Here is a 21,403-nt window from a genome sequence, read left to right as displayed (position 1 = left end):
ATGTTCAAACAACAAATTCGGAACGAGTGTATTTACAAAAAAACCCAACATTTTTCTGCTTTAAAAACAAACACCTTGTCTTTCTTCTGTATTCAGTTCATTTTAGGTCGAAAAGGATTTGCAAAACTTTGCATTCTATTTTAAGTTTTACACAGCGTTTCCACTTTTTCAGAACTAGGTTTGTAGAAGGGAGATTACATCACCTATTACTAAGCTGTGATATGGTGTCATATGAAAAAAAAATTTAAGGCGGGAAAAAGCTGATATACAGCATGTAGAACAGGTAGAACCCTGCAGATCAGCTCCGCTAACATGGTGACGAGCACAGACGATGGATGGACAATTTAACTCAACAGGTATCTGTGCTTAATGGATGTTGGATTTTCATTGTTCTCAACATTGCAAATGTGCTTTTATATAACAATGGCTTTAACGGGTTAAACTTGGCATGTCTTCAATGCTTCTGAAAGATGTCCTATGCAGTTCAATTTCAGACCAATATCACTGTTGGACGAGACTTACTGCAAAGAGTTAAACTTGCCACTCTGACATGTCCAACATGGAATGCAACATATGACCAGTGTATTGGAAAAAAGATGTGATGGTGTTACATGGTATTTTATTCATTTGTTTATTTTTAAAAGCGTTTTTAAGATGTTTTGATTGAGATTTTATGCAAACTGTGTGTAGTGTATCGAGCTGGTCAGAGGAGAATTTCTGTCACCACTTGGGACAGACAATGAAGTTCATCTATCTATCTTTCTATCTATGGTATGGTAAAGTGGGTGTTTGGACACAGCTCATGTATAATGTGAGGGTAGGCTAAAATTGCAGACAAGCTCTGCTCACATGGAAACCACCACAGACCATAACCTGCTAACTGACTGCAGAGGGAAAATGTCTTTGTGTGATTTCAGGATTTTCATGTGAACTCAACAGGCACGTCTGCTGATGTTGGATCTTTGTTGTTGCAGTAATACAAACTAAAAGAAAATGATGAAAATGTTCAGGTTCCTTTATTTATTTGGTTAATGTCTTCATTGCTTGTCTAAAATGTTGATTGCAAATCAATCTTTGAACAATGTCACAGCTGGGCAGCAGCATCAGAGCTTACTGGAAAGATTGTTGTTTTCCACTGTGACTACAGTGCCGTGCTGTGTCTTTCTCTTCATTAATGGGGTGATGTTATTCACCTTGAGGAGTAAAACTGTGTTTCGTGAGACCTCCCGTTACATTCTTCTGTTTAACCTCCTTTTTGCAGACACTGTACAGATGGCATTAAGTCAGTTACTGTACCTACTGGCTGCTTGTAGATTAACACTAACATATCCTGTATGTGGTGTTCTTACCATGCTCGCTGATCTCACAATCAAAATCTCTCCTCTCACACTGATGGTGATGTCTCTGGAGAGATATGTGGCGGTGTGCTACCCACTGAGGCACTCTACCATCATCACCATCAGAAACACAGCTGTGTCTATCATTGTGATTTGGGCCTTCAGTTCACTAAATATTCTCATACGACTTTTGCTTCTGTTAGATTTTCCATTTGAGGAACTGGAGAGCCTGCAGATGACAGATTTTTGCATCAAAGTCTCTATGTATCTTGACCCAGTGTCCGATGAGTATGACAAAGCATACACCTATTTTCTGTTTGTATCATCTGGTTTGGCAGTCATAAGCTCCTATATTGGTGTGCTGATAGCAGCCAGGTCAGCCTCCACAGACAAAGATTCAGCCCGAAGAGTTCGTAACACACTGCTGCTGCATCTGGTGCAGCTGGGCCTCAGTCTTGTGTCGACTTTGCACAGCCTAATGATCGTAGCTATTGCGAGAATTGCAAAAAGGATAGTATTTGTACGTGTCCAGACTGTTTTTTATGTGTGTATTTTCATCTTCCCCAGATGTCTGAGTTCTCTCATTTATGGCATAAGAGATCAGACCATCAGACCCATCCTCATGTACCATCTGTGCTGTCGGCTGAAACTCTCAGTCTTTCCAGCAAAGGCTCATGTCTTACCCTGAGATCCATGAAATTAATCTCTCTATATGTTTATGTTTGTCATCTGGCTGGTCTTTGTAAGACAGCATATCCAGTGTTTATAACAGCGTATAAACTCATTTTTATCTTCAGAGTAGGCCATAATGCCCCTCAGAGTGAATATTACCAGATTTATTTCACCTGTGAATGAATGTATTTGAGTTATTTAACCTGTAACCTCCTCACAAAATGAGTGACTGACATACACATGATATTGATTTTTGGATAACGTTGTACAATGAAACTGAGATATGTCGATTAATGATTCCTCATGACCTCTCTATATAGGTCAGTTGTTTTTTGTTTTTTTAAATGGACTTCCAGAGTGTGGTAGGACCAAAAAAACTCTGGACTAACCTGAATGAACTGAACTTGAATGACCTGAAAAGAAAAAAGAACAAAAGCAGAAGTGAAAACATCTATTCGGGGACCAGTTAACTAAAGTGCTACTCTCATTTGTCCCAGCCTAGGCTCAGGTGTCATCCTAAGATCCAACCGATAAAAGCCAACAAAAGGTGTTCGCCACAGTTATTAAGGATTTCTCCAAGTTGTGGTCATTTCACTGAGAATTGAATTCTTTCCATATGTGTCATTCAGTTCATCATAGAGTTCAATTCCAAGTGGGGAGACTATTTACAGTTAACACATTCATTCTTTGATTAAAATGAAAGCTAAGTTGTGGTACCATAATAACGTGACATTATATGACATGCATAAAAGCTTTTTGCTGATGTGGTATTTTTTCTTCCCATGTAGGCCAGAATAACACAAAGTGGATTGTTAGCTGGTTTGACACATTGCTGGTTGTCGCCCTGCTAAACTCATCTGCTGGCAGGAGATAAGAGCCTGGATGGGTTAGGCTGCCCCCGTCTCTGCATCCAGAATGCACTTTTAAACAAATTTACCCATTCTCCCACTATCCACACAGACGTTTTCTCTCTGTATAACTGCCAGTGAGATGTGCCTGACAGATTCAGGCTACGGTCAAAAACTCTAAATAATCTCCTTTCCTAACCGCTTTTCCTTAATATCCTTTATATGGTCATGTTGGTTTTTAATGCAGTGCAGCCTGAGGGGTCAAAGTTCACCTGCATTCAGCTTTGGTTTTCAGTTTTGTCCCTTACATGCAGAGATTTCTACAGATCCTCTGATATTATGGATTGTAGATGGTGAAATCCATACGTTACGTGCACCTGTGCTTTGAGAGTCGTTGTTGTTAAATTGTAGGACTGGGGCGACCCCTAGCTCACCTGGTAATAGTGTGCACCCAGGATCGGTTCCAGTCCGAGCTGTGGCCCTTGCTGTGTGTCACCCCCCCTCTTCCTCCCATATTTCCCGTCTTCTTCAGCGCTATCATTAAAGGCATAAAAAAACCCCAAATAATCTTAAAAAACAGTTACACAGTTTTTGACCGTCCCTGCTTGTGAATAAGTGAACTTTTTGAAGGTGCTAATTTCAAACTGAATAATTAATCTGTTACCAGTTAACCTGTGAAATGTTTCCAACAGCGTCAGAGAAACACTGATTTGTAATTTAATTTCCAAAGTTAGTCTTCGTACCTACAGGAAAAAAAAATGTTTGTACATCAATCTGAGGAGAGAAGCTGCTGAGCAGTTTTCATGTGGAGCTAAAACAATGTCCAACCATATTAAAATAATGTATAAAAACATGATTTTCAGGAGGAACAGAGATAAAGAAGGGGTCTGACAATCACCAGCTGTTTACAGGGGTAACTCTTTATTTATTTGGTTATTTAATATTTATTATCATTTATTCTTTCAGAGTTTATCTTTCTTTTTTTCCCGTAAATGATAATGTGAATTTGTAGATATTTGATTTTGGATATGTGAGTCTATGCCTATATGTTTCATAAATTAGAGTGTAGGTTTAAATGAATAAGGAAGGAGTTTAATTAAAATTCAATTACTTTAAAAAGTTTGTGCTTTTTCTCACTTCTTTTCCAATATGTAAATTAAGTCATCAAGTGTTTAACCATTTTTTTCGTTATTTTAATTTTCATTGGTAGGTGTGGAAAGAGCTGCGCCGTGGAAAACTGTCCTATGTTTGTCTGATTTTTTTTTTCTTTGTGTGAGTCTTCATCTGCTGCAGTTTTGAATTTTCCTGACTACCGCACCGGAAAAGAAGACAAAGGTCTGTGTCTCAAAAATCGGTATTACACGTGTTGCAGTGCTGTACTGTGAAAAAAATGTACAAAAGTGCAAATGTTTCAGTCCATGTTGGACCTTCCTGGGTGCAGAATTCTGCTCTGTTGATTATGTTTTTCATTTGTCATTAAATATTGCTTTTTTGTCTGTCTGCTTGTTTGTAAAATAATTTTTCAGTTTTTTTTCATGTTCAAAATAAATCGATTTAGCACTGGGGCACTTTAATTGTTTTTTTTATTTTTTTATACTGTACCGTTTTATCTTTTTGTTATGTTTTGTGTGGTGTCTGAAGACTATGTTGAATGGATGTCTTTCACCTTATACTGCAAACTAAATCTACCTACTGGTACAAATAAAGGAAGATGAACCTGAACTAAATCAAATCAAAAGAGGAAAAAAATCAGAATCAGAGATACTTTATTGATCCCTGGATGGGAAATTGCTGTTTGTTACAGTTGCTCTGAGGCCCACAGAGAGAATTACAGCAGGAGAAATAAGCACCAGAAATAAAATAAGATAAGATAAGATAAGATAAGATAAGATACGATACGATACGATACGATACGATACGATACGATACGATACGATAAGATAAGATAACATAAGATAACATAAGATAACATAAGATAACATAACATACACCACACCAAAGCAAACCAAACCTGGACGCAGTTTGTCTCCGGTACGGCAGGTGGCGATATAAGAAACATCCTCGCGCCGCCGCGGTGATGACGTATGAAGTGCGTGCTGACGGCTGCTGCTCGGCAGATTTTCCCTCCTCGTTGACGAAGCTCTCCGGTCCCACCGATGTTCAGCTAAACTCACTTTTATCGGTGAACATTTGGGAGTCGCTGGCTTTCACACTGCGGGAGGGAGGTCAACACTGAACCGGACACCGAGAACATCGCCGTTAACGGTAAATAAGCGTCAAAATAACGGCCGCTCTTTGTCCGCGGCGCTTTTGTTTTGCTAACGTTTGCCTAGCAATGCTAAGGATGTTAGCGGCTAGCTAACGTTAGCTTGACGCAGGTGACTTTTAACGAGCAGAAAGTCGTCGTTTGTGTTGAGTTTGAGTTGATTTCACAGCCTCGCGATAATAAGAACCAGTCAAGTAATCGTTAGTTTCGTTTTTGCGGTTAAATAACGAAGCTAACGTGCTAGCTGAAACGGAAATGATGCTATCGGTGTGTCACAGTTAGCTGCGCGAGGTGGCTCGGTTTATAACCGGTCCGCTCTGGATGTGACTCGCTGATGTTGAGTCTCTGGGTTGGTTTGACTCGTCTAACCTAACCTCGCCTGACTCGCAGGGGCGACTGTATGTCGTGTGTTGGATTGACGTGACGGCGCTGTCATCCCGGTGTGCTGCACGTGGAGCTGACGTCAGGGGGGTCTGTCTGCAGGGTCGGTGCTCCGTCTACCTGCTGGGGTTCACACCTGGTTCACAGGTGGAATAGACATAAACATATTCACTCTGATGCTGAGCGTAAAGCTCCGGTGTTTGTACTTAGGGACTGTTCTGTATTTATCGGAGGAGGGGTGAAGCTCCCTCCTGAGTCGGTCTGTTACCATGATGTTAAAAAAGTCGAATAATTGTGTCGGTCCGACTGAGACAAGACTTTTAAAATCGACGTAAACATGTTAGCCTGACTGAAGTAAAGTCGGTCTAAAACACCCAAATAACTTGACAGGAAGTGGATTTCCTCCGTCATGTAAACACCTCAGTCTGAGTGAACTGGACTCGATGCTCTGAGCGTGATGTCCTCGGGTCACCGCAAAACATATTTTAACCATCTGAGTGAATAAAATAAATAAAAAGAACAGCTAGTATTTTCTTTGTTAAAAATTGTTAAAAACGTAATTAATTTTAGATATAAAAGATAATTATTTTATAATATTTTTTCTGAATTTTTTTTCCTATTTCTCCCTTTCTCTCTTTTTTTTTGAAAAATCAATTTATTTTCTCGTTAACTTTTCCTAATTTTTCAGCCAATTTGCTCAGGTTTCAAAGGTTTAAACCATGTCAGAGGTGTCTGAATGTAGCAAAAGAGACTGATGTCTGTCCAGGTTTCAAAGGGTTAAGTGAATCTTTTCTCTTTAGCTCCCACAGCAGCTGATGCAGGCAGCAGAGGAGCAGCAGCTCCACCTTTCACTGCAGTAAAATGGCCTAAATTGGCTTTGAAATAGTGGAGTTTGGTGTTTTTGATATAACGGCTTAAATTCCCCGTCAGTATTGGCTGTCTGACAGCGAGGTAAGGTGCTGAAAATATTCTAAATTTAACATACACTAACTGATTTAGATTTTTTTAGGTGTCTTCAAACTCATCAATGAAGACGGAGTTTGCTCTCAGAGTTGTTTGATTATTTCTTCATGACGCAGTGGTTCTCTACCACAAAGTTATTGTAAATAGACAGTTGTGATTGTGACTGGGTCGATAGCTTAGACTGGATCAATAATATAGGTTTATAGCAGCGAGCTGAGAGGGGGCAGATCTTCATTTTACTCCCGTGAACGGTGGAGCTGCTGCTGTACCGCCGCTCTAGAAGCTAAAGAGGAGACAACATTCAAATACAGTCAACACTTAGATTCAGACTGAGTTTTTTAGGTGGTTAAAATATGTTTTGCTGCAGCTCTGTCCACAGCAGGACATCGCTTAGCTTCTGTATCTCTATAATACTGGTGACAAATACAAAATTATTAAATAAACAACAGCTACGGTCATATAATGAAGTGAAATTAAGTCCTGTATAAATCATCAAGTCATTCATATTGTGCAGTGAAATTTCCAAACTGAGAACATGTGAGAAATGTGACCTTAGAGCAGTTTGTGACGATGTTTGTGTTTGTCCCTGAACAGAAGACTTATGCGGTCCTACTAGCAGGGCAACATGTTCAACAAGTCATTTGGCACTCCCTTCGGTGGAGGGACGGGGGGGTTCGGCACCTCATCGACCTTTGGACAGCAAAGTAAGTCCTTTCATTTATCTGTTTAGTTATCTGTTGATTGGTTTCACCCCTTAGGGCCTGCTGTAATATAACACACATATCGCTCTGTGCACAAAATGCACTTTTAAAAAACAAGCTTTAAAAAGCTACTGTACAGTGACATGATTTTTGACTTTCACTGAGATCATTCTTTTAACCAACATCAGCCCTAATCAGAAATATCAAATATTCTTAAATTTAAGAATTTTAACCCCTTAAATGCCAGGTTTTTGTCATGATGCTACTTTATTTTTAGATGAATAAAAACTAAACACAAAAATTAATTCTGTTCAGTGTCCTCCATGCTGAGTGTGTGAGTGTAGCTGCTGACAGTCTGGGATATGTCAGTGATAAGCAGCTACATTGATTGTGACAGGTCACCTAGTGGAAATAGCTGGACTACATTTAGGACACATGCATCAACACACACACAATTATCAGAAAAATGAAATAAAATGATGGAAAGTGCCTAAAATGCACCTAACAGTCCCTGAGGGTTGAATGTCACACCTGCGGCAGCGGCGGGTCGACTCCAGAGAATTCTGATGGTCCGTTCGAGCTGCTTAAACATCCAAATTTTGGGGCTAATAGATAAAACGTGTTTATGTTCAGGTTCAGTCTGCTGTCGCTGAAACAGAGTGAGACAGTTTCTAAAGTTTCGTCCTCTCTTTAATGACCTGCAGGCACAGGCTTCGGAACGACCGGAGGATTTGGGACATCTGCGTTCGGGACCACCGCCAATACCGGAGGACTGTTCGGCGCCACGCAGAACAAACCTGGTTAGTCAGCTCTTGTTTCATTGGCTCAGAGCAGTCACGTGTTTGTGTTGTCGTCTGGATCGGCGTTGAAGACGTGTGAATAAAATATTCAACTCTGATGTGTCCTTGTCTCTTGGCTGCAGGCGGTCTGTTCGGCTCCAGCACGTTCAGCCAGCCGGCCACGTCCTCCACCAGCACCGGCTTCGGCTTCGGCGCAGCGACCGGCACCTCCACCAGCCTGTTCGGCAACACGGGGACGGGCACCAGCGGCGGACTCTTCTCCCAGCAGAGCAATGCCTTCGGCGCCAACAAACCCACCTCGTTTGGAAGTGAGAAACCTCCACACAGTTCACAGCTGGGACCAGCGTCCCGCAGGGACCCCACTAACAGCTCAGTGTTATCAGGAGAACATAAGTTTGACTTTTCCTAAAACATCGCAAATATATTTCTTTAAATTTAAATTAAGAATCGCCAGAAGTAAACGCTGACAGTTTTTCTTAAAAAATCACCAGGTGATGATGCGGTGCGATCCTGTCACAGAAAAATGTGTTTGAACAGAAGATGTTGTGCAGAAGAAAACCTCATCGTTTCCACATGAAGCAGCTCGTGCAGATCTGCCAAAACTCTGAAATTAGTTTTTTTCTTTGAAAGCTTTTTACCAACAAAGAAACTTTTAATAGACACTAACAAAACATGTTAACTGAGTCAGTCCCGCTGTGGTTGTGTCTCCCTCCCCGTCGTGTCCTTCAGGCTTCGGGACGAGCACCAGCAGCGGCGGGCTGTTTGGCTCCACCAACACCACCTCCAACCCTTTCGGAGGAGCCAACTCTCTGTTCGGAGGCTCGGGCTTCACCGCCGCGCAGCAGCAGCCGGGAACCACCGTCAAATTCAACGTGAGTCCCCGAGCTGCAGAGAAACCAAAGACGGGCGCCAGAGAGCTGCACACAGTCCACAAGCGGAAACGATAATTATGTTTGTTGATTTCTTTCATCATTAATGACTCGTTTCCTTTTCCTTCAGCCTCCAACAGGAAGTGACACGATGGTGAAAGCAGGCGTGACCACGAGCATCAACACCAAACACCAGTGCATCACGGCCATGAAGGAGTACGAGAACAAATCCCTGGAGGTCAGTTTGTGTTCCCGCCGCTGCTGTCGGATTATTGTCGAATTATGATCATTTTAAGTGTAGTTCTCTGGACATTTTTCTGCAGCTCTTAAAAAATAATTTTCTAGATCGACTATTTTTTTGCAATTTGAAGGACAATGCAAGTTGCTTGTTGCCTTTTCCTCCGTGTTTATTTAAATTTTAATGTTTTTATTTTATTTCACCAGAAAAACCTCATGGGATTAAAAATCTCTTTTTCCCAGAGTGTCCTGGCCAGCCCCAAAACAGAAACACAAAATCAAAACATACATTGTTTTTTAAAAAGGAATTGCACCTATTTTCTCGGGGCTCAAAGGTTTATAAACTTACGAAAGGCGTCTGAACGCAGCACGATAAAAAAGATGTCGGTCCAGGTTTCAAAGGGTTAAACTATCAGTGTTTGAAAGAGGTAATCGGCTGAAATCTGCGTTGTTTTCCTCCTGGAGAAATGAGACGCCGTTCATACGGAGATCAGATTAATAATCGTGACGTTTGATGCAAGAATACATTTATAATTTATTTATTTCAGAAGAGGCACTAAACATTAACCCACATTCAGGAAGTTAGAGTTTAGTTTTCTTTTTCCAGGAGTCGCATCAGATCTCAAAATAACTGAAAACATATATTTCTTTTATATTTTACAGATGTTTTTTTCTTATTTTAGGAATGCAAAATATCGGATTTTTAACCGATATCTTAAATCCTAATAAATATTACAACTAATTTGGCCAGAACGGATAAATCCACTTTTTCCCGCCTAAATTCAGGGCATGGAAACAATAAAAATTTACAAAAGGAGCAGTCTATAACAACCTACGACTCATGACTTACGGCTGTCGTGTCCCTGCAGGAGCTGAGGCTGGAGGACTACCAGGCGGGCAGGAAGGGACCCACCAACCCGATGGCTGCGGGGACCGGTGGTCTGTTCGGCGCGCCCACGGCCACTTCCAGCGCCGCCACCGGCCTGTTCGGCTCCACCGCCCCAAACACGAACTTCTCCTTCGGGCAGAACAAGAGCACGTTTGGAGCCGCACGTGAGTGGAGACGTTTGTCCTCAGGCCTTTGAGCCCGGTGTCCTCTGTGTGATTATGGGCTGCCTCAGACCTGAGGTAACCGTGGTGACAGAAACGCTGCGATATCTTTGGTCGTGGCTCTAAAACGGCGGTGTTACGTCGCAACGAGAGAGGTTCAGCCGTCATCGTGCGATCAAAGACAGCCGGGGATCAAACTCTCGTTAAGACCTGCGTCTACTGACCGACCAATTGAAATGCAGCATGAAATGACGCACTGATCAGCGCCGCTCTGATAAATGCTAATAGATGATGAGAAATACTTCGAGCTCTTGTTGCAAAAATTGTCGTGCTAAGTTTGCCTCTTTTCTTCAGCCACGATCGCGTTCTCCTCCCCCTCTTACATATATTTATAAGAATTATAAACAGACTTTTGTGGACATTTCTCCATGGTTGAGATAATTTCAAATCATTTCCCCACAGCTAATTTTCAAGTTAAGTCGCCACCTTTTGCTGATTTTTATTGCCTGCTCATGAAAGGCGACTGATGTCGGTCCAGGTTTAAAGGGTCAACGTCAGCTCAACGTCAGAGCGACTCACGCCGAGTCGCATGTGTAGAAATCATTTCCTTCATCACCCCTGAATGTGAATCAGTCAGTGAGGTGAAGTGACGCTATGTGTGTGTGTGTGTGTGTGTGTGTGTGTGTGTGTGTGTGTGTGTGTGTGTGTGTGTGTGTGTGTGCGCGCGTGTGTGTTCTCTCAGCAGCTGCCGGTGGTTTCGGTGCGACCACAGGCGGTCTGTTCGGTCAGCAGCCGCCACAGCAGGCCAACAGCCTCTTCAAGCCGTTCGGTCAGACGACGACCACGCAGAGCAGCGGCTTCTCCTTCGGAAACACCAACACCATGGGCCAGGCCAACACCAGCAGCATCGTGAGCCGCTCTCTGTCCCTCCACACGCAGACTTTAAAGGGTTAAAGGGCTGAAAGAGGCTCCAGATACGCAGAGATACATTTTAACGAGCTCTCTGAATCACTGTCAGACGTCCTGTTTAAGTCACTGTGCAAAGAAACGTCACTAAAGTACGAGCAAACAAAGGTGACTCGCAATTTGGTAAATTGGCTTCATTTTTAAGAGAAAAAATTACACCCCAAATTACCAAAAAGTGCAAAAAGTGAAAAAAAACCCAAAAAAACAAGACTCAGGAAAAGGGCTTAAAAATATGAAAACAGATACAATAACTAACAGAATTTTAAGTACATAGTTCTGATCATTATGAATATATTTTTCTGTACTTTTTTCCTCTTGAAATGTTTCCCAAGCTTTATTAAAAAGGATTTTCTGAAGTTCTAGAGTTCGAGTTTTTAGATGTGTTAAAAGTGTCTGAATTTGGTAAATTTGACACGAGAGACAAAATGTTTAAATTTTCCTCGTTTCCTAAAACTCAGCAGCGTTTTGGTTAAACTGATTATTAAATGTGATTTGAAGCTTCCTGCAGAGAAATGAAAAACAGAAGAGCAGATTTCTTTCACGCAGCGTTTTTGAGAGTCTGGAGGATGTTTTTGGTTATTTAGTCACGGCGCTCCTCTCCTGTCTCACAGGGTCTGTTTGGAAACACGGCGGCGTCTCAGTCGAGCGGGTTGTTTGGCGCCGCTCAGACGAGCACCGCCACGGGCTTCGGGACGGGCACCGGGCTGTTCGGCCAGACCAACACTGGATTTGGAAACGTGGGCACACAGGTACCAAACAGACACATGAGGCCGGTTTCTCAGTAACTGACACCAAATCACACACCTGCAACAGTCATGGAAGCTACAGATAGCAACGCCCAAACCTGGAAAAGTTTTAAATATACCCTGAAAGTATTGGAAAAGTCATTGAATTTTTCTTCCAAACCTGTATAACACATGATGTGTTCAAGGATTGTAGGAAATTTGAGTATCAAACAAAAATTTCTGCTTTTATAGTTTTCTGCTGTGATAAGTGGTGCCATTTTTGTGATTTTTAAAGAAAACCTGCCTTTAAAACCTACAAGCCCAATTTTTTTTCTTTAGAAATTGCCAAAAAATATTAAAGAAAAAAAAAGAGAAAGTCTCCTTTCAGAGAAAGTCCTGGAAAGTTATTGATAAAAGTGTGAATGAACCTTGCATGGAAAGTGAAAAGTGGTTCATTCGGCTCGACTCGGAGCGTCTGACGAGGAGATGAGTTCAGAAACACTCGAAGTACAAACTGAGAAGTTTCTACACTTCAGATCAGCGCTCGACTGAAACGTGGACCGTCACACCGGGAACTGTAGTGTATTCACGTGTGTGTCTGTGTGTGTGTGTCTGTGTGTGTCTGTGTGTGTCTGTGTGTGTGTGTCTGTGTGTGTCTGTGTGTGTCTGTCTGTGTGTGTGTGTGTCTGTCTGTGTGTGTGTGTCTGTGTGTGTCTGTGTGTGTCTGTCTGTGTGTGTGCGTGTGTCTGTCTGTCTGTGTGTGTGTGTGTCTCTATCTGTGTGTGTCTGTGTGTGTGTGTCTGTCTGTGTGTGTGTGTGTGTGTGTGTGTGTGTCTGTCTGTGTGTGTGTGTGTCTGTCTGTGTGTGTCTGTGTGTCTGTCTGTCTGTGTGTGTGTGTGTGTGTGTGTGTGTGTGTGTGTGTGTGTGTGTGTGTGTGTGTGTGTGTGTGTGTGTGTGTGTGTCTGTGTCTGTGTGTGTGTGTGTGTGTGTGTGTGTGTGTTACAGCAGAGTTTATTCGGTAATAAGACGGCCGGGTTCGGCACCACCACCACCAGCGCTCCGTCCTTTGGCACCGGTACTGGTCTGTTTGGGAACAAGCCGGCTCTGACTCTGGGGACGGGGACCAACACGTCGTCCTTCGGTGAGAACGGAGAGAAGTGAAACCCATCAGCGGCTCGTCAGTAACTCCGATCACTGACGGGTGTCTGTAATTCTCTCGGTGCAGGTTTTGGTGCGAACCCTGCAGCAGGGAGTCTGTTTGGAAACAAGCCGGCCACCGGAGGACTGGGGACCGCACTGGGAACCAGCTTTGGAGCAGGTACTGGAGGAACCGCCTCATCAGGACACAGGAACTGAAATATTCCCCCAAAAAACCCAAAACAGACATATACACGCATTCTTCTCACCACGGCCCTGAGGAGCTGAAAAACCTGCCGCTACTTCAGTCATCATAAAATCAGCTTTTCACTTTCACACCAGAGAATAATTATTATTAATTATTAATTATTATTGTTCCAGCTTCAACCCTTTTTCACCAACAGTTTGTTAATTCAAGCAGCGGAGCAAAAAAAAAAAGCATTTATCTTAATTGATTATTGGTTAAATTGACCATTATTAATTAATTGTTTGGGTTTTTTTTTTAAAGCATAAAGCTTATTTTATACCAACATTTGTCCTTAAAGCTCCCAGCAGCATATTGAATATAATCAGATTAATCAATCAACACATTTCACATGATTAAATTCTTCCGATTAATCGACCGATTAATCAATCAGCGATTAATTGTTATCATCCCTAATATTCTGTTTGGAACATTCCCCAAAATGTCCTGACGCACCACAGCTGCAGAACGGTCCCTAACCAGCAGCCTCGTTACAAACTGCTCGTTTAACGTTGTTCTGCTCGTTCAGAGACCAAACACACAATGAGGGGCCTTAAAATACACTCTTAAATCCACCTCACCTCTGTGTGTGTGTGTGTGTGTGTGTGTGTGTGTGTGTGTGTGTGTGTTTTCAGCAGTGGGCGCTGGACAGACGTCTCTGTTTGGGAATAACCAGAACAAACTGGGCACCACACTGGGAACAATGGGAACGTTCGGAGCGACCGGATTCAGCAGCGGAACCAGCAGCCTCGGCTTCGGAGCTCAGCAGCAGCCTGTTGGTGAGCAGCAGCTGTGTGTTCGTCTGTCTCTGTCTGTCTCTGTCTGTGTTTGTCTGTGTTTGTCTGTGTTTGTCTGTGTTTGTCTGTCTCTGTCTCTGTCTCTGTCTCTGTGTGTCTCTGTCTGTCTCTGTCTCTGTCTCTGTGTGTCTCTGTCTGTCTCTGTCTCTGTCTCTGTGTGTTTCTGTCTCTGTCTCTGTGTGTCTCTGTCTCTGTCTCTGTCTCTGTGTGTCTCTGTGTGTCTCTGTCTGTCTCTGTCTGTCTCTGCCTCTGTGTGTCTCTGTGTGTCTCTGTCTGTCTCTGTCTGTCTCTGCCTCTGTGTGTCTCTGTCTGTCTCTGTCTGTCTCTGCCTCTGTGTGTCTCTGTGTGTCTCTGTCTGTCTCTGTGTGTCTCTGTGTGTCTCTGTCTCTGTGTGTCTCTGTCCGTCTCTGTGTGTCTCTGTCCATCTCTCTGTGTGTCTCTGTCTGTCTCTGCCTCTGTGTGTCTCTGTGTGTCTCTGTCTGTCTCTGTCTGTCTCTGCCTCTGTGTGTCTCTGTGTGTCTCTGTCTGTCTCTGTGTGTCTCTGTCTCTGTGTGTCTCTGTCTGTCTCTGTGTGTCTCTGTCTGTCTCTGTGTGTCTCTGTCTCTGTGTGTCTCTGTCTGTCTCTGTGTGTCTCTGTGTGTCTCTGTATGTCTCTGTGTGTCTCTGTCTCTGTGTGTCTCTGTCTGTCTCTGTGTGTCTCTGTCTGTCTCTGTGTGTCTCTGTCTGTCTCTGTGTGTCTCTGTCTGTCTCTGTGTGTCTCTGTCTGTCTCTGTGTGTCTCTGTCTGTCTCTGTGTGTCTCTGTCACCTGTGTGAGTGTTTCATACAAAGGTTAACATCATTTATCTGATGTGTTTACTTTATGCTTCTCGTTATTCTCAGTCACCGAGTCGTCCCGTCAGATGAAATGTCCCCGTGTCTCTTTGTGTAGTTGTGACTGAAGTCTGTTGCTTTTATTCTGACGTCTCTCAGGACAGGTTTTTGACTTTTATTTAATTTCAATGTTTCTCCTCCAGCGCTCACAGATCCAAACGGGGCGGCCGCCCAGCAGGCCATGCTGCAGCAGCAGCTCAGCGTCCTGGCCTACTCTCCGTACGGAGACTCGCCGCTGTTCAGAAACCCGCTGTCAGACCCCAAAAAGAAGGAGGAGGTGAGACACACGGCACACGTAACACCTAACATGTAACACACACCCTCCCTCTGCAGGAGCTGAAGCAGCGTCATGTCTTTGTCACCACTGTTTGACGACTGTATTCAAGGGATTGTTGATTTGTGTAGATATAAAAACATATAAATATAGATCCAGATATCCCTTTATCTAATAATCCATCTATCTATCTATTAATGTACAATATTTTCTAAAGCTTGACTTTGAAAAGTGCAATTTGTGCACCGAGCGATACGAGTGTGTGTAATATTAAAGCGGGCCCTAAAGGGTTAAAGCTGTTGAAAATAATATAATGATCAAAATCATAATTGTGACCTTTTTCGTGACTCTCATCAGTACATTTTTAATCATAGCAGCTGTAGAGTTTTTTGTTTCTATTAGTGATAACTGATTACAAACAACCACTAATATTTATACTATAAGATCATTTTTAAAAATCTGTTTATAAGAGACGAGAGCGTAATTACAGTATCAAAGTAGAGTTTGTGGATACACAGCATGTTTCCACGGTTACCGCACAGATCTGCTGCTTCAGTGTCCAAAACGTTTGAGTGTCCAATCGCAGCCTCTCTGTTCTGACAGCGCCTGAAACCGACCAATCCGACGGCCCAGAAGGCTCTGACCACGCCCACCCACTACAAGCTGACGCCCCGCCCTGCGACCAGAGTCCGCCCCAAAGCGCTGACTTCATCGGGGGCGTCCAAGTCGCAGCTGTTCGACGGCCTGGACGACGACGAGCCCTCGCTCACCAACGGAGCCTTCATACCCAGGTACCCGTCGGTCGCCATGGCAACAGCGTTTGGGACAACTAAATATACCCTAAAAATATGGAAGAGTCCTGGAATTTTAATAACATGATGTGTTCAAGGACTGTTGGAAATGTGATATTCAACAGTGATTTCAATGAATGCAGTTTCACATGCCCTCTGCTTTTTGCACCACCCTCTCCTCTCTCAAAAATAACAAACAGTCCCTAAGTTAAATTCACATGCTCAGTTCTGATCCGTTCTGAATTCGTTACCTCTGAAGTGATTTAGCTGAAAAAGCTGTTTTAAAGTGATGAAAAAGAGCCGATAACGAGCAGCCATGGTCATTTCAGAGAATGTTTGGTCTTAAAAATTTGCCTCAGTGTCCTGGAAATGTGTTGGTCAGTGTGTGTGTGTGTGTGTGTGTGTGTGTGTGTGTGTGTGTGTGTGTGTGTGTGTGTGTGTGTGTGTGTGTGTGTGTGTTCACAGGAAGAGCATCAAGAAGCTGGTGCTGAAGAACCTGAACAGCAGTCAGTACAGCAGCCCGGTCAACAAAGACACGGACGACCTCGCCTCACCTCCAGAGTACCCGCAGAACGGACACAGGTACACACACACACACACACACACACACACACACACACACACACACACACACACTCTCGTCTCATCACCATGGTAACGTGGTGGATTCAGCCTTCTTGTTTGCTGGTTAGTTGTGTGTTAATGTGTCCTCCTGCTCCTCGCTGTCCTCCTCCCTGCAGCCACATGGAGGAGGAGGAGGAGGAGGCGGCGGGACCCAGCGGTCGGCCCGACGACGACCCCGAGGTCACCCAGTTCTACGTCAACCCCATCGCCAAGCCGATCCCGCAGGGCCGCGCCCAGACCAGCCTGCAGGACACCATCAGCGACCTCAACATGCACAAAGCTGCACGCAACGGGCTGGAGGTCAGCGGGCTCCTCCGAACCGTCCAATCAGGTTCTGTCCGGTTCTGATGTTCCTCTGAGGGTCAACTCTGGTGTCTCTGTGTCCACAGCTGAGCAGCGAGGACGTGTCGGCGTCTCTGGGGGACGAGTCTCTGCAGGAGGACAGAGAGGAGGAGCAGCAGGAGTCCCAGCAGTCTCCGCACCCCGCAGGTCAGAAACAAACTCACGTGTTGACCTGCGACGAGTCCAAGTCGTCTCCAGAGAGACAAACCAGCCGCCGCTTCAGAACGCCAGGCTGTCTGCAGCCCCTTCAGAGAATCAGGGTCCTGGAAAACCTGGAAAATTTGAGGAAAAAAAACTTTTTCCTATAAGATCACAAAAAAGAAAATCACCTTTTTTTTGCTTTAAAGATCAACAATAATTAAACAAAGTTTTTTCTTTACAGTCAAGTTTTTAAAGAAAAAGATGCTGAGGTGTTTTCATATTAAAAATTGAGAAAAAGATTTTTTTATAATCTAATACAAAAAAACAGCCATTTAAAGTTGTCTGCTCCTCTTCTAAAAATCACTCAAAATGATCTGACACGCCTCCCCCTTCTGGCACCGCCCCCTCGCCGCCGTGTTTGATTATTAGTTATTATTATATTTAAATATTAATTTCTAATCCTGCTCTGAATTTATTATTCTTTTAAATAATATATTTTTTCAAAGCTGTTACATAGTGATGAAAAAGAGCCGATGGTCGTTCCAGTCAATGTCTGGTCTTTAAGAAAAGTCCTGGAGAAGTCCTGGAAGGTTGTCGGTGAAAACGTGTGTGAACTCTGAGACAGTAGGAGTAAAGAAAGCCTGTGTGTGTGTGTGTGTGTGTGTGTGTGTGTGTGTGTGTGTGTGTGTGTGTGTGTGTGTGTGTGTGTGTGTGTGTGTGTGTGTGTGTGTGTGTGTGTGTGTGTGTCGTCAGGCGTCGTGCTGAGCCGTGTGGGTTACTACACCATCCCCTCCATGGACGAGCTGGCCGACATGCTGGATGAGAGCGGCGAGTGTGTGGTGGAGAACTTCACCATCGGCAGGAAAGGTAACCGCCATTTTCCTCCTGACCTCAAACTTTAACCACGGTTACATTTTTAAAAGTCGTTTACGAGTCTCGCCGCTTTCTAACCTGATTGGACGACGTGTCGCCGCTCTGCTCTGATTGGCTCCGGCAGGCTACGGCTCCATCTTCTTCCCCGGCGAGGTGAACGTGACGGGGCTGAACCTCGACGACATCGTGCACTTCAGACGCAAAGAGGTCATCGTGTACCCCGACGACAAGAACAAGCCGGCCGAGGGGGAGGGGCTGAACAGGTAAGCCCGCCATCCGTCGGTCTGCAGGAAGCTCGCGTCGCCCCGTCACGTTTTATTAATCCACTTCCTGTCCTCGTCTGTTGTTGGCGGCAGGCGGGCGGAGGTGACTCTGGACGGCGTTTGGCCGAACGACAAGACGACGTGCACCCAGATCAGGAGCCCCGAGCGTCTGAGCGACATGAACTACGAGGGGCGTCTGGAGAAGGCGTCCCGCCGACAGGGAGCCCGCTTCCTGGAGTACCGACCCGAGACCGGGTCCTGGGTGTTCGAGGTCAGTCCCTGCTGCACGCCGCCGGCGTGAGAGCGCTGCAGCACAGAGCTTTTATTTTGAAATGTGGTTTCCTGCCGTAGGGTGAGACAGGTTTTTATTTTTCCTACAGAACAAGGACCCTTTTCTTTTCTTCTGATTTTTTTTTTAAATGTGCTTCTGAAATGTTTGTGAAAATGTTTAAAATCAAAGGAAGGAAAAAAATGCTAGAAATTGCAAAAAATTTAACGTAATTTAATGAAAGAGAACATTAAAAAAAGAAAAGAAAACATGCCCTCTGTGCATTTGGAGAGCAGGATTTCTTTAAAAATAACCAAACACTTTTACAAATGTTCAAAAATAAAAGAAACAAGGCAAAAAAAAAAAACTTGCTTGAAATTTTAGAAGATAAAAAACTCACAGAACCTCTTATGTGGGTTTGGAAAGCAAGATTGAACATTTGTACAAATATTAAAACTCATTTTTAAACAATTGAAAAAAAATAAACGGCCAAATTTAGTAAAAAAAAAAAAGTGTTTGTTTTGAGCCTGTGTCGCTGAGCCGCTCAGGTGTAACTGACTCCGCCCCCCTCTCTCTCAGGTGGCCCATTTCTCCAAATATGGCCTCCAGGACTCTGACGAGGAGGACGACGTCCCGCCAAAAGCCGACCCCAAGAAGCTGAAGACGATGATGTCACTTCCTGCCTCCAGGCTGCAGCAGCTGCCCGCCTCCCAGCAGCAGGTGGCGCCTCAGGCTCAGGTAGAGCGGCCTGCGCCCACCAACACTCTTCATCCTCATCTTCATCATCCTCACTGACCTCAGCAGCGTTTCATCAGCACTCAGAACAAGTTTAGCTTCGATTTTAGCAATAAAAACGGAGGCAAAGAGAATTTCCTTTTTGGGGTTAAAGTGCGAGCCGCTTCTTTCAGTTTTTCTTCGTTTGCACTGACGGCTGCCGTCGTCTCACAAACACGGGAATTCATTTCTATCTTCAGCGATGCGGCCGCATCACTAACGGCTCTGCAGCGAGTCTCTCCTGTCAGACACAAAATGACCCGTCTGATGGCGGCTGCTTTCCGCCGGCTGAAGCCGTCTCCCGCGTCTCAGAGTGAGACGTTTGTCTCCGGCCCGGCAGCGTGTCGAGTGTCTGACATGTCGTGTTTGAGGTTTGATCCAGATCTGACGCCGTAAAGCCAAACCAGCTCCGAACGACTGACGCGACTGTGGCCTGTTTGGAAACGTACTTTGCTTTTTTTGAAACTGGTCGTGAAGGACAAACTGTATTTGGTGATGAAAAGGATTTCTGTCCCTGCGGGCTGTCTCTGCAGTCAGCAGAGGGACAGAACGGACGGGCTGCTTTCGGGTTTGCTGCTGCTCGGCCTTTTGGTTTCATGTTTTAATTAAAAAAATGTCTTTAATGAAATTTAGTAGACTTTGCAAACGCAGTGGTGGAGCTGTTTGGGGTTATTTTGAGCGTTCGGGGTTTCAGAGTCAGAATCTTTGGCTGCTGGATTGAAGTTTTTGTTGAGGTGAAATCGTGGAGGGATGAGAGGGGAGCGAAATGTTCGGTGTGTCAGAGAAGTTCGAGCCCGGCCGCGCCGTCACTGCGAACACGGCGAGGTTTGCAGTTTTGCTGCCGTCGGTCCCGTTTCTTTTGTTCTTTTTTCTTTTTTAAATCAGACTACAGTCTGAATTTTAGGGATGTGATTAGTTTTGTGTTTTTATTGAATAGGAGACATTTCCTGAAACTGCAGCGTAGTTTTTTCACTCTGCTGAACCAACAGGAAACAGTTCGACCTCGAGCAGCTTTTTTCTGGATCTTCTGCTGCTTCAGTTTGAGCTCAAACACACATTTAACTCTTTAACTCTCACATGTCTCTCAGAACATAACTCTCAGAAATAACTGAAAATAACTGAGCACGAGTCTCTGAGTCCAGAGACGTCTCCGAGAGCGTCTGTTCTTGTATCCGATGAGTTTTCATTATAACGAACTTTATTTAAAGGTTATTTCATGTTCAGCACGTTCACAGTCGAACATTTTAGACTCCGGATTTATGACTAAAAATGTGCTAATTAGTTAATGAAAGAAAAGTGAATAAAGTTACTGAAGATGAGTTTTAATCTTTGGTCTGTAAACTTTGTGCTAACATTAAAATTCAGCAGCTGACAGCCGAGGTTTGGTTTGTTTACTTTGTTCTTTTGGTAAATTAATCTCTGATGATAAAACAATAGAGTTTATTATATATATTTATTATATATTACATGATTTTTTTTATCTGGATCAGATTATGAATTTAGGAAATACTGAGCAGATCAGACAGTCGAGTCAGCAGCCCGACGAGCGTCAGGAGAAGATGAATGAAAAGTGGTTTTCATGAAAAGTTTAAATGTATAAAACTGATGTTCAGACTGAAGAGTTTAGACAGATAAAAAAACTCAACTTTATTTAAAAAAACTTCATACACACGTGCAGCTCAAAGTGGTTCACAGAGCATAATTATAACAAAAAAACAAAAACAGACAACAGTTAATACGAAATTTAAAGACTCAACATTTACACCATTAAATGTTGAAGGTGAAGATTTTGGGAAATATAAAAATGACTCAAAAACCAATAAAAATGGCAAATTTTGAAAAACTAAAAGAAGTAAAAGCACAAAATGTAAAACATTTTTTAAACTAAAATAAAAATCAAAACTTAAAAATACGAGAGATGTGGAAACTAAAATTACAACAATAAAATGTCATAAAAAGAATTTTTAACAAATCCAAATTTAAACAAAATGTTTGAAATGATTTTTTTGACTAAAATTAACTAAAAAAAACAGTTTACAATAACATGTTAAAAATAAAAAACAAACTTGAAAAATTAGAAATAACAACAGTACATTAAAAATGATAAAAAACAAAAATTTAGTTTATAAACAAGTAATTAAATGTTTTTATAAATAAAAGTAATAAACTGACATAAAATGATTTTTAAA

General features: G+C 43.2%; 2 protein-coding genes and 1 long non-coding RNA gene across 7 annotated transcripts in view; all 3 read left to right on the top strand.

The window, feature by feature from the left end:
* LOC148187171 (uncharacterized) overlaps positions 1-4,573 on the top strand; it is a 53,435-nt gene extending 48,862 nt beyond the window's left edge. The window contains exon 5 of the long non-coding RNA XR_015778996.1: positions 4,068-4,573. This is a non-coding gene — a long non-coding RNA (uncharacterized LOC148187171). The remainder of the gene's footprint in view (positions 1-4,067) is intronic.
* Positions 953-2,314, top strand: LOC121952685 (odorant receptor 131-2-like). The gene has a single exon (XM_088088865.1). It carries the CDS (start codon positions 1,054-1,056, stop codon positions 2,023-2,025), a length of 972 nt encoding a protein of 323 aa, XP_087944991.1. The 5' UTR covers positions 953-1,053; the 3' UTR covers positions 2,026-2,314.
* A 341-nt stretch (positions 4,574-4,914) lies between the features above and the next one.
* nup98 (nucleoporin 98 and 96 precursor) overlaps positions 4,915-21,403 on the top strand; it is a 29,955-nt gene continuing 13,466 nt past the window's right edge. The window contains exons 1-21 of one of the 5 annotated variants that reach the window (XM_088088016.1): positions 4,915-5,122; positions 7,062-7,171; positions 7,873-7,968; positions 8,091-8,276; positions 8,698-8,840; positions 8,968-9,075; positions 9,944-10,127; positions 10,870-11,033; positions 11,702-11,839; positions 12,824-12,956; positions 13,041-13,133; positions 13,832-13,975; positions 15,008-15,141; positions 15,742-15,929; positions 16,395-16,511; positions 16,670-16,853; positions 16,943-17,042; positions 17,790-17,903; positions 18,034-18,172; positions 18,266-18,443; positions 19,020-19,178. In XM_088088016.1, coding sequence (XP_087944142.1) covers positions 7,093-7,171; positions 7,873-7,968; positions 8,091-8,276; positions 8,698-8,840; positions 8,968-9,075; positions 9,944-10,127; positions 10,870-11,033; positions 11,702-11,839; positions 12,824-12,956; positions 13,041-13,133; positions 13,832-13,975; positions 15,008-15,141; positions 15,742-15,929; positions 16,395-16,511; positions 16,670-16,853; positions 16,943-17,042; positions 17,790-17,903; positions 18,034-18,172; positions 18,266-18,443; positions 19,020-19,178 — 2,781 coding nt within the window. In that variant the 5' untranslated portion in view covers positions 4,915-5,122; positions 7,062-7,092. Of the gene's footprint in view, positions 5,123-7,061; positions 7,172-7,872; positions 7,969-8,090; positions 8,277-8,697; positions 8,841-8,967; positions 9,076-9,943; positions 10,128-10,866; positions 11,034-11,701; positions 11,840-12,820; positions 12,957-13,040; positions 13,134-13,831; positions 13,976-15,007; positions 15,142-15,741; positions 15,930-16,394; positions 16,512-16,669; positions 16,854-16,942; positions 17,043-17,789; positions 17,904-18,033; positions 18,173-18,265; positions 18,444-19,019; positions 19,179-21,403 lie in introns of all 5 variants that reach the window. The other 4 variants (XM_088088014.1, XM_088088013.1, XM_088088015.1 and 1 more) reach the window with 4 other exon arrangements.

This window comes from Plectropomus leopardus, chromosome 15 (assembly GCF_026936395.1).
Source record: "Plectropomus leopardus strain MGB_pleo_1.0 chromosome 15, ASM2693639v1, whole genome shotgun sequence".
NCBI lineage: Eukaryota > Metazoa > Chordata > Actinopteri > Perciformes > Serranidae > Plectropomus > Plectropomus leopardus.
The sequence above is the reverse complement of the archived record's forward strand: the minus strand, read 5'-3'. Positions and strand labels throughout refer to the sequence as shown.